Source organism: Pseudoliparis swirei, chromosome 2 (assembly GCF_029220125.1).
Source record: "Pseudoliparis swirei isolate HS2019 ecotype Mariana Trench chromosome 2, NWPU_hadal_v1, whole genome shotgun sequence".
NCBI classification, from domain to species: domain Eukaryota; kingdom Metazoa; phylum Chordata; class Actinopteri; order Perciformes; family Liparidae; genus Pseudoliparis; species Pseudoliparis swirei.
The window spans coordinates 7,507,857-7,524,660 of NC_079389.1; the positions used below are offsets into that span (position 1 = coordinate 7,507,857).

Consider the following 16,804-nt stretch of genomic DNA (forward strand, 5'->3'; position numbering starts at 1 on the left):
CGTTTGTAAACTCATTATAAAACTGCCTCATCGTCACTTATTACCACATCTTATCAAAGGGATTATAAATCTCGGGATTTAACCCTGAGACATCTTAACTCCCCCAAAAGTAAATGTTCCCTCCACGTTGACTATCGAATGTTTGCATCACGAAAAGTGAGACCATGCAGGCTTGCAGCAATAATTTCAGCTTGAATGTCAGACTTAAATGCTCCTTTGCATCCCGGCCATGTGACACAGTCAGATATCGTTTCCTGACTTGAGCATGTTGAACACCAATCTTTCATCAAACACAGAATTTGACATATTTCACTGAAGCTGAGGGAACGCCTGATAGCAGAAGGTTGGCCCCATTATCTTCTTCCGTCTGACTTGCTGCTGGCTTACGTGAAATTGTAGTGAACCTGAGCAGAACATGAAAGGTGCTGTACTGACTGTGTGACGCTGCTGTAGGCCCCGACTCTGCTTTTGATGTGTTAATCCTGTCACACTGATGCCAAAGCACTTCAGCAGCTCTGATGCTGCCCAGAGGGTCAGGGCTGCACTCAATGCAAGAGATTGACTGGCAATGTTTGACTAAACCTCATACATTAACTTTAGTTTAACAAGTGAGAGATTCGCTGTTTTTTTTCTCAGGATCTGTTGGCAAGTAATAAGTGTGAGTCAAGAGAATGAAACTCACCTTTAGGTATCAGAAATATTCAAGCAGCAGTTCCAATAAACACGGTGCTGCTATGTTTCACATGACTGAAAATAGAAGTGTTTACTAATTTAATGGGCTGAGATGACAGACAATGCCCTCATGATTACGACACTTCAGAATGTGCAAAGTTAACATATAGCTGTACTCAACCATGTATCCGTGACACGGAGTGAACATTTACTTTTTCAACTGACAACTCTCAAACACAACTCTCTGCTGAGAGAATTGAAAGACATTTAAAGGGAAACAAGTAAGCACAAGGGGAACCTAAAATACATCACATGTTTGATGTTTAATGGAGAAAATGTAATCGGAAAAGGAGAGGTTGGACTTCTTTTTACTGAATAATCAATATGCCTCTGGGAAAAGCCTGCCTCTCACTTCATAGCGCATTGAATATTACATTACACTACATGTCATTTAGCTGACACTTTTATCCAAAGCGACTTACAATCCTGTTACAATCATACACCGTAGACGCAGCTACAGGGAGCAATTCAGGGTTAAGTGTCTTGCTCAAGGACACATCGACTAGGGCAGGGATTGAACCTCCAACCCCCTGATTGAAAGTTAGACCTGCTACCCACTGACCCATAGTCACCCCTTGAATAGCTGGTACGACTGCAACAAGCTGTGGAGTGCAACCGGCTGCTATGCACACTAGATGGCACTATGTATTTAAAGAAGGGAGAGACGGATGAACGCAACCAGGCAGAAAATACAGAGAGGAAATTAAAAGAGTAAAAAATGCATTTCAAACTCAAAACAATTCTGCTTACTGATGATGTTTCTTTCCTTTCAAACTTAAAATTCACACATATCTCCATGTGTTCTAACGGAGAGCATGTAATCGCCATGGAAACCGAGGAAATTAGGAAGACCAATACAAAAAGAATTGCGCACAAAGAAATGTCCAGTATTAACAGAAAAATCATGCCCACGTTGTCGTCCCATGTATTTGGTGCTGGTATTTGATGAGGGAGAGAGTAAGTGTGAGTGGAGCGTTACAGACTCAATAGATATTCTCATTGAAGATTGCAATGAAGATCATAAGAAACAACTCCCTCTCATCTCACGATTTTGCAGTTCATTAGTTTTCAGTGACATACTGACAGATAACTTGAAGTGTGATAGTTTCAATCCATGAAGACAATGAAGGTGTTATTAGTGTCTGATCCCTATAGTTCTGTATGAAGAGGTAACATGGCAGCTGATAGAAGCATTTACTCACCCGATGGCCAAGCCATGATCAATTATATTATATTGTGTTCCATCAAAGGAGCGTGTAAACTTAAGTAAAATATTAAAACATTGCCAATATATGTGTCGTAAAGTGTCGTAAGTGCTGTATTTATACTTACATTAACTGTACAGATGTTTTTTTCCACTGACACAGTATGGACAGATGAATAACGGATTATGTTGTCTTTCATACCCACATACAAACATATTGACACACACACTGCCACTTAACACATACATGTGCTTATCGTAGTCAAATAAAAAACATGTATCTCCAAATGTAGTGATAAACTGAAGATTCTAAATAACGTTAAGCTAAATTAACCTTTTAAAAGCCCATTAGACCACCTGAACAATGTAACACTACTAGAAGTCCCGATGTTTAGCAAGAATGAAGTTTGATGGAGTTGTTTAATATATATTCCACTTTTGAATGAAAGCTTTACATGTCTCGCTCTCTTACTGTTGTATGCACCACATCATCTATATTCCATATTTCTTTAATGCATGATATAATGTTCGATGCAATTTTATTAAAAGGCATGCTGAGAAATCTCTAAATAAACAAACTGGAAGACAATATTCAGTTTTACATTAAGAACTATGAAGGTTCTCAGTCATACGGGTAGAGCAGTAGAATATCTAAAATGTCGAGGGTAACTGGATTTAAAATCTAATATAATCAACTTTATTTTATTTTCATCATTATAAAATAGAAAATATGTTTGGTTTTGACTTACAGTGCTAGTCTTTGGCTCAATGTTCCCATTCGGGAATAAAAACATTGCAAATGCTTGAAAATATATTTATGATGTTTCACATTTTGAGGTTCATAAGGTTTCAGTGGGAAATTAAGATATTTGTGTCTCACACTTTCCACAATATACTGAACAAACCATTATTCTTTTCTTTTTTTTGTCAACAAGTAAAACAATCCTATCAAAACAAGAAATAATTCACAAACATTGCTTCCTACTGAAGATGTAAATCTGCAAGAACAGGTTAGACATATATAGTTTTATTGTGTTTTTAACAGCAAGACGCTGTCGTTTTTTATGACTCAAACAGGAGTAAATTGGGCTTTTATTGGGGACTACGAGTAGCGGAACAATACACATTTGGTGCCCTTGATAAGCAGCAGGACGGTGTTTGTGAGATTGTCTCAAAATAAAGTACACCAGCCGTGTTTATTGAAGGAACGTGTTACCCAGTGCGGCAAATTGATAGGCTTTTAATAGTTTTAGGACAACAATGCAGCTCTATGGCACAGAGGAATACTGGGAGATGTATCACACTTTTGCTCCAGAGATCAAGGATTAATTCGTCGGTCTGATGTTGATGCCAAAACACCCAGAATCTCACCAGACTCATCTGTTAAAATAACTGATGCTTAGCTAAATCAAGGATATATTCAAGATGAAGCATTGATTTCAACGTGTCGGATGAAAACCTGCAGTAAGGTGTACTTTTTTCAAACTCTTCTTTTCCTCATGATGTATTTTTTTCTCCTTCGCCCTCCCTCTCCCTGCTTTCTGCCATGAGGCGTATAGGATTTAATGCTGTTTCTCTCTTATTCCCAGCCCCCTTGCTACTCTGGTCTCTTCTCTCTTTGGTCTTTCTCTCTGGTACCATTGTCCTTAGTGAAAGTGATGGTTTCATGGCTGAAAAGTTTTACGTGCCCTTAGAGAAGACTCCTCTTCGAAAAAAAGCTTGGTGAAAAAAGCCCCGGGTCATCTCTGGATGGCACAGCATCTGTACTCTTCCATCGTTTCTCCTTGAGTACCGAGATGGTCATGAGCTGTAGAGCATGATCATAATCACTCTTTTTTCTGCCACTTGATGTATGATCAATTCAATCATCAATGTAATCAAATTAGTCATCTATGATTCTTCTCTCTGTCTGTACTCTATCTGTCTCCGTAGGAGCAGGACAACAGGAAGTCGAGCCAGCAGCTAAACCTTGATAGAGAAGATTAAGTCAGCAATAAACATCACTGAAACAAAGCCCATAATGTATTACAGCTCACACAGCTCAGTGTGTCGTGATCCAAACATAGCCTCACCGTTACCTTCTTTTAAAAAGAAACCTTGAATACAAATCCACCCAAACATACTGAATATGCAGTACAATGTTTGCCAGCTGTATAAAAGTAATTGGCTAGCTTGAATAAACCAACAAAAGGACATGTTGACAGAGAATTATTATTTCCAAAAACAACAGTATGAGTCAGTGAGATAATGGTGTTTGCAGGCTTAACGTCTGTGTTTACAGATACTCAAAGTATTTCTTGCAATATTTATCCCCAGTCTTGTTTTCAGCACACACAGGATGGACAATATATCTATATCATAATAATATTGCGATATAAGACAGGATGCTGTCTTACATTTTGCATATGATAATATTGTCGTAGGGATACGTGTTGTATTCTCCTAGGTATTCTGCGAACAGGTGGCAGCTGGTTCAGTTCAGTAAAGACATGTGAGGGAACTGCACTTTGACCAGAGGTTTTCAGATGCTCCGGCCTATTCTCAGATCAAAAGCTGACGTGACAGGCTTTGAAGCTGTAGTCACACTCCTGGTAGCAGCACAATGTCAGCATCCTAAGCTCTTATCTGGCCATGGGATGATGCCCTGGACGTGCTCGCTGCCTTTCAAAAAAAGAACTATGTGGTTAGACTGTTGCTCAATTTTTTTAGACTCAATACACATCACACTCACAGTGCTGCCAAAGCTGACCTATGGTGTTCGGCTGGCTGTTCGGTCAGCTGGTAAATCTCCCCCTCTCTCGCTCTCCACCCTTCACCCAGCGTATCAGGCATTCTGACTCAGCCACAGTTATAGCACCTCTATATTGTCACTGCTCGACAAAGAGCATATCCCTCTGCTGCAAGTCGGAGCTACATTAGTGCATGTTCAATCTAATCATAGATTTGGCAGCAGGTCTCGCCACTAAACCACGAGGGGCAGAGAACTCCTCGATCAACTTCTTTACCCTGGCAACTGCTCATCCTGTCTGCGTTAAAATAGTTTTTCATTTGATACGAATGCAGTTTTCATCCTGCGTCTCAATTACAGAGGTCAAGGAGTTGGTTATACTCATACCAAGACCTTGGGCGTGCTACATGTCTTTTCCTGACCAGTGACCACTTTGAGGAAAGGCCGAATAGTTTCTCACAAGAAGGAAGTCCACAGTAAGAATATCTCTGCCTCTTCATCACATTCTTAAACAAGTTATATCGCTGACTGAGCCAATCCTAAAGAGTAGTGCACCTTCCTCGCTATGTGGTCATGTAGCCACCAGCTCAACTGCCACAGTGTAGTAGCAGAGTGCTGACGCCTTGTCCCCGGACATGGCTGTTTAACACGTCATAAAGTCCCTCTCATTGGTTCAGATATACCCAGAAACAATAAATTCTCTCAACCAAGACTCGCCATCTGGACTAGTGTAGACAATAATATTGGCTAGCCTAAAGCATACCAATGAAATGACCTCTGTGATAATGTTTTGAGTAGCAGCCCCCTCCATTTGGTCAGGCCCTTGTTTTGTCCTTGTCTGGAAACATTCACCTCAAAGGTGAATGGCAGTGTTGCTTAGAGCAACTACCAGAGTGCATATGGATGTGGGCTGTTATCATCCAATCAATACCCATCAACAGAGGTCAAAAGCAAATATGTTTCCCCTCAGTGACTTCACAATAGATGCGGCCAGAAAGACGTCGGCTGGCTGTTTATCTTGCATTGCTCACACAGACGGGAATAGTTCACCAAAGCAAATCATGGTTAGAAAACAGCACCACCACTTACAGACTAGATTGTGGTTGGATGTGACGGTGCGGCGGTGGGTTCGGCCCTCCACTGCCGGGCTTCAGGATGAATCCATTTTTAGCATCATTCTGTGGCCCGTTGTCCTTTTTTCAACTCTCAGCTGGAGTCGCCCTCCTTGTTTCCCTTGATTACAACTGATCATGTCCAAGCATAAATTTGACTCAGCAGAACGACCTGATTTAACACGGACATCAGCCTCAGTAGTACGTTTATCTTTTTCTTTTCACAGCAATGTGATGTTGTTATATTGCAGCTTCCTGGCAGTGGATACTTGACAAAAACTACAATTATATTGTTGGAAAACTGACCATTGTTTTGCATTTGTTTGGATTTTGCAGCCTGGGTTTTTAAACAGTAGCGGAAATGCTGCGAGTTCCATTATAATAGTATACAGAAAATGAGGACAGGACACAAATACTATTGCGGCGATAAGAAAAACTATATTCATCGCTTATCTGTCTTACTTATAGCATAAGATTTAAAAAATGCTGCCATAAACAGGACTGTACAGTATGTTGATTTAATTGCTTGAGAACACTATATTGGATTTGTTTCCATACCGTCTCACCATCTTGTCAAATTCAGTTTTGATTCTATACTTTAGTAGGATGAAGCTGAATACTGAATTAAATCGCTCAGTTCAGTGAAACCCTGGAGGCATAACTTTATTTCCAACTTTTAACAGTCTTCATTGGAGGGGAAATAATTCGTCACGCCTTTAATTTTTTTTGACAGCGAATCTCTGTGTGCCTTGAAAAAAAGAAAAGAAAAAAAAGAGAGAAAAGAGAAAAGGATAATGATGATAAGGAATCCAAAAATAGTAGAAGCTGTCTTTGTTCTAAGAGATGCATAATTACAAACCAACCTCTTTGGTCTTATAGGCTCAGGTCAGAAGAGCACCCAACAAACTAATGATATTTTAATTTAAGAGATTATGCAGGTGAATACACAGCTGTTTTAACCCTTGTGTTGCCTTCGGGTCAATTTGACCCGATTCAATATATCACCCTCCTGTCGCCTTCGGGTCAATATGACCCGATTCAATGTTTAACCCTCCTGTTACCTTTATATTTACTAACATATTTTACCCTTGAGGTCAATATGACCCCAGCTATTAAAATCTCCAGAAAATTATTAGAATTAATATTGTTTTCCAAGTTTAAGTGTGAGGTACTTTATGTTTGTTTGTTGACTCCCGAAAGAACACCGACATTAAACATTGAATCGGGTCAAATTGACCCGAAGGCGACAGGAGGGTTAAATATTGAATCGGGTCAAAATGACCCGAAGGCAACACAAGGGTTAAGAGCCCAACTTCAACTGGCGGTAACTGTATTTTTGTCCATATTTCACACGCCACAAATGACAAATTGCTGCATGTTATTGTAGCTCATGTGATATTTATAGACTGTTAATGTACACTGGGAAACACTCTACAGACGGTTCTTCATAATATTGCCGTGAACCATTTGCTCAGTCCCATGACATCTACCCAGTTAGGCAATATGGTATATCATGGTGAACAAAATGTATCATACAATGATCCCACAGTGGGAAAAAATGAAAGAATGTTGATGAAACAGTTGTGAGTTTGCGCCTGTGATTTGTTCAAGGCCACGACAGGAAAAGTTTGAGGTGATGATTAAAGGGAAGCTAAGCTCTGTGGAGAACAGAGCAATCATCGGCAGGCTCGCTCGCTCCCTGCTGCCCTTGTTCCCCAGAGAGGTGCGCAGCCCAGAGTGTAATGAGGCCAATGTGCCTCATTAATGTATTGACAGATATGAAAAGTATCAGAACCTTTAAGGCTCCAGCATAAGAAAGAGGGGACGATGCATGGAATGATTTTAATACAATTTCGGAGCTTCTTTTTGATTATAGTCCGGACGTTATAACTGTTGATTTGGCCTTTTTCGAAGGGACGCATTGTACAATTCACAAAGTTGTACTGATTGTCAAGATGATAGCATATGAAAAAGACAAAAACGGAACTGCAGTAACCCTAACCCTAACCCTTCAGGACAATATATGCAACCTCATAAAAGGGATTGCATCTGTCTTTGTTTTTACCATGGTTAGAAACATGTACAGTCTAGAGTGGCCATCTATAGCTTTTTGCTAGGCCTGCTTGAGATTGCAGGATCGAGAAACGATAGGTGACCTTTCAACTTGTTGGACATTTTAAAAATGAGGTCCATGTGCACATGGGGTATGGGAGTTACACACTAGACACTCATTACACTCCTCTTCATTCAGAACAGTCACTAATTCTACCAGCGATTACTCCATTAGCTGATTGGGGGCGTGTAAGTTAAATGAACCAATCTGATTCTGCGCAGTCTCTGTAAGTCAATAACATCGTTCTTGTCCAATTTTTTTAATAGGTTCTCCACTCTGCTGCTGTCAGTTGACATTTCATCTCAAACAGATGCGACCCTCCTCCACCCCGGGCTCCTCCAATCAGCATGCAATCATGCTTCTTCCGACTGAACTTTATTTTCCACCACCTTGGACTAGACTTTGGAAATGGTGAATGGTCTAAAATGTGAGCATCAGAAATGATTTTAGAAGCATTATTGTTAGTTCCACACTGCCGACACATGTGCATGTATTTTTCAGAATTGTATTAATATGACGACAATTTAATACCGGTGACTTTTGTATTACTTCTAAAACTTCTCTGTTATAATACCTAAAATCTCACAACAGCAGAGAGGTCTTCAAGCCTTGGTGTCCTGTATGGCTGCAAACCACAGTGTCCGATTGAGATGGATCGCCAACGAATATGTTTCCTCACTTATTTAATTATGCCCTTCCACCTAAAACAGTCATGAATGTGTAATGACGGAGGTCTCTGCTTTCTATCCATCTCCATGCATGGCTCTTTTTTCTCTCTCAGAATATGATGATTTTCACTCATGCAAGAAGAGAAATAGGCTCACGGCCACAACCGTGTCTGCTTTTTGGTATGAATGTTTAATACATCTGAGATTTTCTCCTGGAATTCATCTATGGTGGATGTGGTGAGTTGTGGTGACGGTGATTACTGGTCACCTTGACTGTCCAAACACATGCCTTTTAGTGTGCATTGAGCGAGACTCATCTGCATGGTTACACAGCCACACAAACTTCCCTTTTTCCAAAACCTTTAACTCCATCCAATAAGGTTGAATGCTCTTTCCAATAAATGTCCCGCTCCACGGTCACACAATTACAAACATTGACTAACTGGAAGCTGTCCAGTACAATGATCTGTTGGTCACTGGGCTGCAATGGAGCGGCACTACTGGTCATTACAGATCTTTAATTAAGTGAATTGCGAATAATGGTAGTCAGAGAAATAATGATATTGTATGTTTTTGTTCAATAAAGTTAATGATTCAGACTTAATTTTGGTAAGTGGTAGATAAAGTATTCAGATTTTTTACTTTTACAAACATTCTCTGTTTTAAATGCATGTGGTAGTCTTTGCCTTAACCCTTGTGTCAATATGACCCGATTCAATGTTTAACCCTCCTGTTATCTTTATATTTACTAACATATTTTACCCTTGAGGTCAATATGACCCCAGCTATTAAGATCTCCAGAAAATTATTAGAATTAATATTGTTTTCCAAGTTTAAGTGTGAGGTACTTTATGTTTGTTTGTTGACTCCCGAAAGAACACCGACATTAAACATTGAATCGGATCAAATTGACCCGAAGGCGACAGGAGGGTTAAATATTGAATCGGGTCAAAATGACCAGAAGGCAACACAAGGGTTAAAGAATAATTGATATCCTCCCGAAAAAGCTGTAAATGGTAAAAATCCAGCATCCTCCCAGGTATGTTCCTCGTGAAACAGGAGCAGAGTCTATAAATCAAACAATCATCCCACATTAGCGCCACCAAGCATCCCTGCATCCATAACTGATGACGAGCAGACAACCTAACACCACATTTTAACTGTCCCTTTAAACCATGTGGGTGATGGACACTGAGTCTGGAGATATCTGGAGATGTTCTGAGACACTAATGAGAAACATTGAAAGAGAAACATGCAGTACTATCACTGCTGTGTGGGCACAACGCAGATGCACTGCCAGTTAGCCAGTTAATACTTTAAGCTTTGAAGCCTTCACAAATGTGCCTAACGTGAAATGAAGAGTGTCTGCTTGTGGTGCAATGCTACACGCAAAACAATCAGACCAAATTATCATTATTCAAAAAAATAAATAAATATTATTGACCTGTCACTATCGCTATTGTTTGTTTTTTCATGATTCCTTCGTAATAAGTCAGATCAGACCCATTTCTGCTGAAGGGGTGATTTCCATTTAAAAGTATGAATGTGGTGTTTCGGAGTTTGTTACACTTGACTTAGTTACAGTCAAACAATGCCTGACAGAGCGATCATGCCACGTATGCCCTTTGAGACTATATATTTTTGTGTGGTCTTAGAAAAAGTACCAGTTATGTTAGAATCTGTGGAATCTACATAATTGCATGGCTTGGGCAAGAGTCCGTAGATACAACAACTCAGGGAAAGGAGCTGTGGACAGGCCCACTGTGCTTCCGTTAAGCTGGATCCAAAACAAGAATGTTTCCGTGGCTTGACGTGTTCTCGGATCGCAAACACATAATGTCAGGGTCAGGGTTTTGGGAAGGGAGTGGTTATTTTTTTTCTCCTGAAAACTAACTTCACAAACCACATATGGATGTTCTACTCATGTTCTTACAGGACATGGCAAAGAATGAGAGAGAAACATGTTTGTGTGTAAGAGTATTCAGTTTGACTTCATGTTATACGATTGCAAGTTAATACTTAATGTTTGAACTTCACTGAAAATCATCCATGTGCAGAGTCGAGACACTAGAAAGCTGTTTTCACATTAATTTGAGAGCATGATTTGTGACATTGGAACTACTTTGGCGGATCAGATTCCATCAGGTACCAGTTTCAAAAAGGATAACTTCAACCAAGTCTCACTATTTCATTACTATTATTATCAGACGCCCAGATTAGTAAACCATGCAGTATTTAGAAGAATAACATCAGAGCTTAGAAACACATGACCAAAAAATAAACACTTGTGACCTCTCCTATTTATTTTTTGACCCTCAGTTCATAACCACTTTCCAGTAAGACTATTTCCTACAATATTATGTGAAGCGTTTTACTGTTTCAAAGCAGCAGTTGGGAATTGCTGTAGCAAGTTCAGACTAACCTTGATAATGCCTGAATGCATGCTGCATAGTCCCTGTCAATTGTTTCCAAAAAAAGATTTACTTACGCCAGCAGTACAAAACAATGTTTGACAGGGTGAGAAAGGCGAGGAGAGGAAGAAAAGAGAAGAGGAGTAAATCTTATAAAAATAGGGAGCTTTAATTAGTTAATTTAGTAGTTACAATCATCAAGCCTACAAAAAAACGTGTGAAAATTGGATGTACATTAAGGGTTGGCTAAGGAAAGAAAATGGTAAAAACCAGTCTAAATCAATATTATTCTTTAACAAATTTAATTTAAAATCTAAATCAATATTATTCTTTAACACATTTTAATTCCAGGTAATTTTCAATTAAATTCTGTCAATATATATATATATATATATACACACACACACACACACACCACACATTACCTGATCTAGCATTAATGAAGGGAGTTTTTGAATCCATCCAGGATGTTAGAGATGGGGAATTCATTTTTTAATAATCAATAAAGAGCATGTACATGAATAACCTCGTAGTCGCTGTTGATGTCTTAATCTTAATTCTTTTTTCTTCTTTTTTTTTTTTTACATCTGATTGATTTTCAAAAAGTATCCTCTTTAGGAACATACAGTTATGGCAATTATTGTTCCCGACAGGCTCTTTCTACAGTCTAGTCTTGTCTGTGTCTTGCTCTTTTTGTTTATAGTGTCATCCTGATAAAATGCAAACCGTGTATAACACAAGGCAGACAAAAGGGACTAATAAAACTACACCAAATTGAACTGCACCAAACTTGTTACAAATGTCAAATTAAAAGCGCCACCTCTTATCTATAATCCGCCTCTGAGCCCGACAGTCTGTTGTGCCTTTATCCCCTCTTTGGACTTTCAAATCTCCATTTCTCTCAGAGCTTTGAGGGCGTGTGCTCTAAAAGAATGTCAGGCAATTAAACAGTCATGGCTCATTTAGCAGGAGGTGGGCCTGCTCCTCCAGGCTTCTCTATAGGCAACAGAAGAAATTAATGCAGGCTCTTCCTGCCATCCCTTGCACATTCTTTTGACTCAAAAACATAACGGTAACTCAGGACAAGACCTTAAAAAACTGTCACGTTTTACAAGGCGGAGTAGTGTCACTGTCACAGGTAATTATCTAATGTAAACGAGGACAGTGTGGGACAACACAGATGTGCTCTCATAGGGAATCCATCATGTCCATACTGCAAGATAAACACATACAAGCTGCCACGTTAATGATGGCATGAGGCAGCGGCTCCACGAGACTCACACGTTCACACTTATTCTGAACGCACACCGGAGGTGTGGAACAATAACAGGCAGCAGATTCATTTACGACACACACACACTGACAGAAGGCTTCTTTGGTTGAAGGAAGGAAGCAAGAACCGGCTTCATTAATAACGATGGCTAATAAATTGCTTTTCATAGGAGACACCCACTGACCACTTAAATCCCCTTAACCCTCCTGTTACCTTCAAATGTTCTAACATCTTTTACCCTCGAGGTCAATTGGACTCCAGCTATTTAAACCTCCAGAAAATTATTCTAATTCCAATTAGTTCCCATGTGTAAGTGTCAGGTACTTAATGTGTGTTTGCTGATACCTAAATAAAAAAGTGTGTAGAAGGCTGCTGTGTAAACGTGTACATGTTTGCCCCTCCCCCGCGTCATGTGTGAACTATCTGTGGTTTGCTGGTTGTGTTAGGGCCCAAAACCTTTTGGAAGATTTAAAAATTGAATGTTAGAGTTATAGTGACCTCAATATCATCCAAAACAACCCAAAAGTATAAAATAGGTCTATAAAATGTTGATATTTCAGCCTGGGGGTCAAATTGACCCCAAAAAACACAGACGTGCACTCGTGTGTTCAGGACATTGAAAACATGTAATCATGTTCATTTAATGTGTACCCAGTTGTCCTCTTTAAATAAGGAAAAGTCGTAAAATATGAAGCAAAAAAAAAACATGATGTCAATCATATATTTTGAGACTTTAAACATCGAATGGAGTAAAATTGACCCCAAAGGTAACGGGAGGGTTAACTTTAAACAACCAGAGAGATACAATCGTAAGTGATGTGAAATTATTGTTAAGAAAGAGCATGATCTAGACCTGGTCTATATGTAAAGTCTTACAAAATAAATCCTATTGTGATCTGGCCCAATATTAATTAAATTGAATTGTCTTGTCAATGGGGAACATTTACAAACAGCCACCAGGCCAACCTCCTCCTGTCACTGCCAAGCTAAGAGAATAAATACATGTTAAATTAGAACAATAACGAATGACCACTGAGGATTCCACATCTTTCATAATAAGCGAAGTGAAGATTAAATCCCGCTGCAGGCTTCATTTGACAATAGCATGACTTAAGAGACCAAGAATTATAACATAATTATGTAAACAAAACAAGATTGTGGCAGAGTCACACTTATTCGAGGACTCGTGATGATGCAGGCCATGTTGTATTTAAAAAAAGGATTCAATCTAGTTCTATGTTGCCGGACCCATTTCTATAACAATTCCACAAAACATGTGTTGTTTCCTCTTAAAAAATACCTTCACTTATATTTATAAATTATCACTGCAAACAAATGCTTCTTCCAATAGTTCTCTTCTTTCTTTTTGAATGTATGTTATAGTGGAAGTTTCATTTAATATGATTATCTCAGTCATTATTGATGCATTTATATGTGTAACCCCCGGCCCATGTAGCTACAATAAATACAGTATATAGTGAAAGTATGATGTTATTAATAGGAAACAGGTTTATTTCATTCAGTAGCTTGGCCTTCTGACATGATTGTATGTGTTTAATACTTTTTTTTGCAGTTCATAATCAGGAAGGCCTAACATGACTAAAGACAGTTGCAGTTGTTTCTTTTAACAATACAGAAGTTATAATATATTAGTAGTTATTGAGATATTTTTGTTTAATCCTAACCCTAACCCAATATCTAGCTGCAGTTAGAAGAGCAACACCTTCTAAGGCAGTCTTTCCTGTATGCTTTACGCAGTAGCTGATTGGTTAACAGTCCAATGTGAGAAGACATGAAGTGCCGTTTATCATTTGTTACAGTGCCTAACTTTGAAGCCATTTTTAAAATTGAATTGACTTGCAGTGATAATATATAATCACTGTTTGGTGTATTAACAATGGTCCAAATGACTACTTGTATTCGAAAGGGGTGATTTGTAGTGGAAAACCCACACAATGATCACCTCATTCTCCATTTCCCTCAGCTCCACTGAGCTTTAAAGCATGTTTTAGTTTATTGTTTTGGTTTGAAGGCCGCCAACCGTCAGTTCACTTTTACTGCTCTCAGCAAAGCGGACCCAGCAGACATCTGTTCAGTGGAAAAGCTCTCGTAAACCCAATGTACACAATCTGTTTAGCACCAAACAGCAGGCAGACAAAGTTAACAGCTAGCTGGTGAACATTGTGGAGCATTTACCAGCTAAAGAGCCCGATATTTGATATGGAATCAGCAAAAGCCGAAAGCTTGCTAATGTTGCTCCATTGGGATTTTCATCAGCCAGCTGACAGCGGTTGAAATAGTGGATGTGAGTAATAAGACAAACCAAGCATTCTCTTTTTCTCTTCATGCACCAAACAACCCCCATCATGTAGGTTACCTGTGGCCACTATGATCAGCATGAATTTCTCTCTTTTTATAATGGAATTTGCTGCTCAGGTACACTGGTTTCGTTATTGCATGTTAAATAAGCCCATGTCACTGTGCCCCGTTTCCTCTGAGCAGGCTAACTGCCCAGTTATACATGAGCACTCATCTTCACTGTACCATTGCCCAACACTTCACGGCTCTCACCTCTTCCAGTTCTGACGGGGCAGGTGACATGCTGATTGGTTGGCATCCCGAAGGAGTTGACTTTATTAGCTATGGCAATGAGCGTCTTGGCCTGTCTAGAAAAGATGTGGTGGTTGACGAAACTCGGATCTCTAGAAAGGGATCCTCACAAGCTGAGGACATCGTCGCCTGTGGTCTACAATCCCAGTGATGTTAGCAATTCATCTGTAAAATGCCATGTTCAACAGCAGACACGTTCATGCTATAATACACAACAGTGGCCAATATCGAGGCTGGAATAGTTCCTGTAGTAGATCTCCTAATAAATTGAAGACAAAATGCTCCTTCAGAGCCATTTCCATTAGCCTGGTGATGCAGACTCCCATGTGAGATGGAAATGAGACTAATGGGATTTACAGGTCACGATACTTGTTTTTTGTAAATATCTAATGCTTAGAACCCAAAGTATCCCCCACCACACAACATCAAAACATCATGAAAGCAAAAGACAGTCAGAGAAAATAGTCCCAACAAAAAACAACTGAAATGGGTATAAAATGTTGAACCTTACACTGTGTTGCATCGTATTCCAAACAATCCTCTGGTTTGCAGCATAAAGGCAGGGAAAGAGAAAGTCTTAATTAATTTGGTGTAGAAAAAATCATTGACGGACATAAAAAGCTAAAATGGAAACTGCTACACATGAGACATCACAACTGTGTGGAGAATGAATTGGTTTGTGGAAAACATCATTAGCATTGAATAAAACAGATAACTAACTTATTATTATGGGATTCCGAGAGACAGATGGCAGAAGAAATTGCTGCTTTTTAAATGATGTCTTCATTAGCTACATAACCTGTTATCAACCTGGCACAAAGCTCTGAGATCTATGAGTTAGCCTGTTTACTATTGTGGACGAGGTAGAACTCATGCATTCTGTACTTTTCAAAGGTCAATATTGGAAAGAAAGATGTTTGGTTTCAGGTGTTTCAACATAACTATGATACAATTTGAAAACATTCACTCTGAAAAGGGCTAGAGGGGAGAAAGGAAGGGCACTGTGGCTGCAAAGGTAATCCATGATGAGAACTGTCTCTCAGCTGAATTGGTCTGTCAGCTCCGTGTTAACCTTTACCCTGATGCAGCATTTTAGGTCTCAAGGTGGTTTGAGATGGAAATCCATGTATCAAGATCCAGTCAAACAAACATACAGGTAATCTGATAGAAAATAAAGGTGTGCTTTTCAGCAAACAATTGATATGGTCAGCCTCAAACAATCTATCCATCTCCTCTTTCATCCATTTCTTTTCTGTTTGCCAAGTACACAGAGATGAGAAGGACACCGAAGGCAGCACAACACACCTTCCACTGCCCTCTTGGGGTAAAGCTGTTGATTCGTTAACAAACACAAATCGATAGAGGGGCCTGAATGGAGGACAAGTACAAAGAATTAATTTACGGCTCTGGGGGCTTACGATGGCAAATCACCAGCTTTAATCAACAGTGTCGAGTCAGAAAGACAAATGATGTTTACACTGATGCAGTGTCTCGTCCGAAAAACAGCAACATTGGCTCGATCTCCTTACCAGTCTGTCTAGGCTTGTACGAGTTGCAGCGGTAGGCCGCTCCTCAGAGCTGTAGGGCCTGAAGCGAGCGTTGAACACATCCGGAACACCACGAGCCGACCTCGTCATTCCTACGGGTTTTGGCTGGCCGCAGCCTTGAAAGACCTGCAATTACAAATACATGGGCACCCAACTGTCAGGGGTTTAAATTACTTGGGACGCGGAAAATAGGAAAACATGCTGTTTTGTTAAGGTCTTGTGAAGCATTGCCCCCACATTACCAGCATGACAATGCTCTCTGTCAAGTTGAGGTAACCACGTTGATAGGTGATTCAACTTGGGGCTGTGACCGACGCTATTTAAGGTGATGGAGTTAAGTTTTTACAAGGCTTTTGGGAACATACCACATATACTTAAACCATAAACAAAACTGCATCTGTTGCAT

At 39.6% G+C, this 16,804-nt stretch overlaps 1 protein-coding gene across 1 annotated transcript in view; it reads right to left on the bottom strand.

Moving 5' to 3' along the window:
• gpc6b (glypican 6b) overlaps nt 1–16,804 on the bottom strand; it is a 74,111-nt gene that overhangs the window by 4,916 nt on the left and 52,391 nt on the right. Inside the window, exon 6 of the mRNA XM_056432472.1 lies at nt 16,381–16,524. Coding sequence (XP_056288447.1) covers nt 16,381–16,524 — 144 coding nt within the window. The remainder of the gene's footprint in view (nt 1–16,380; nt 16,525–16,804) is intronic.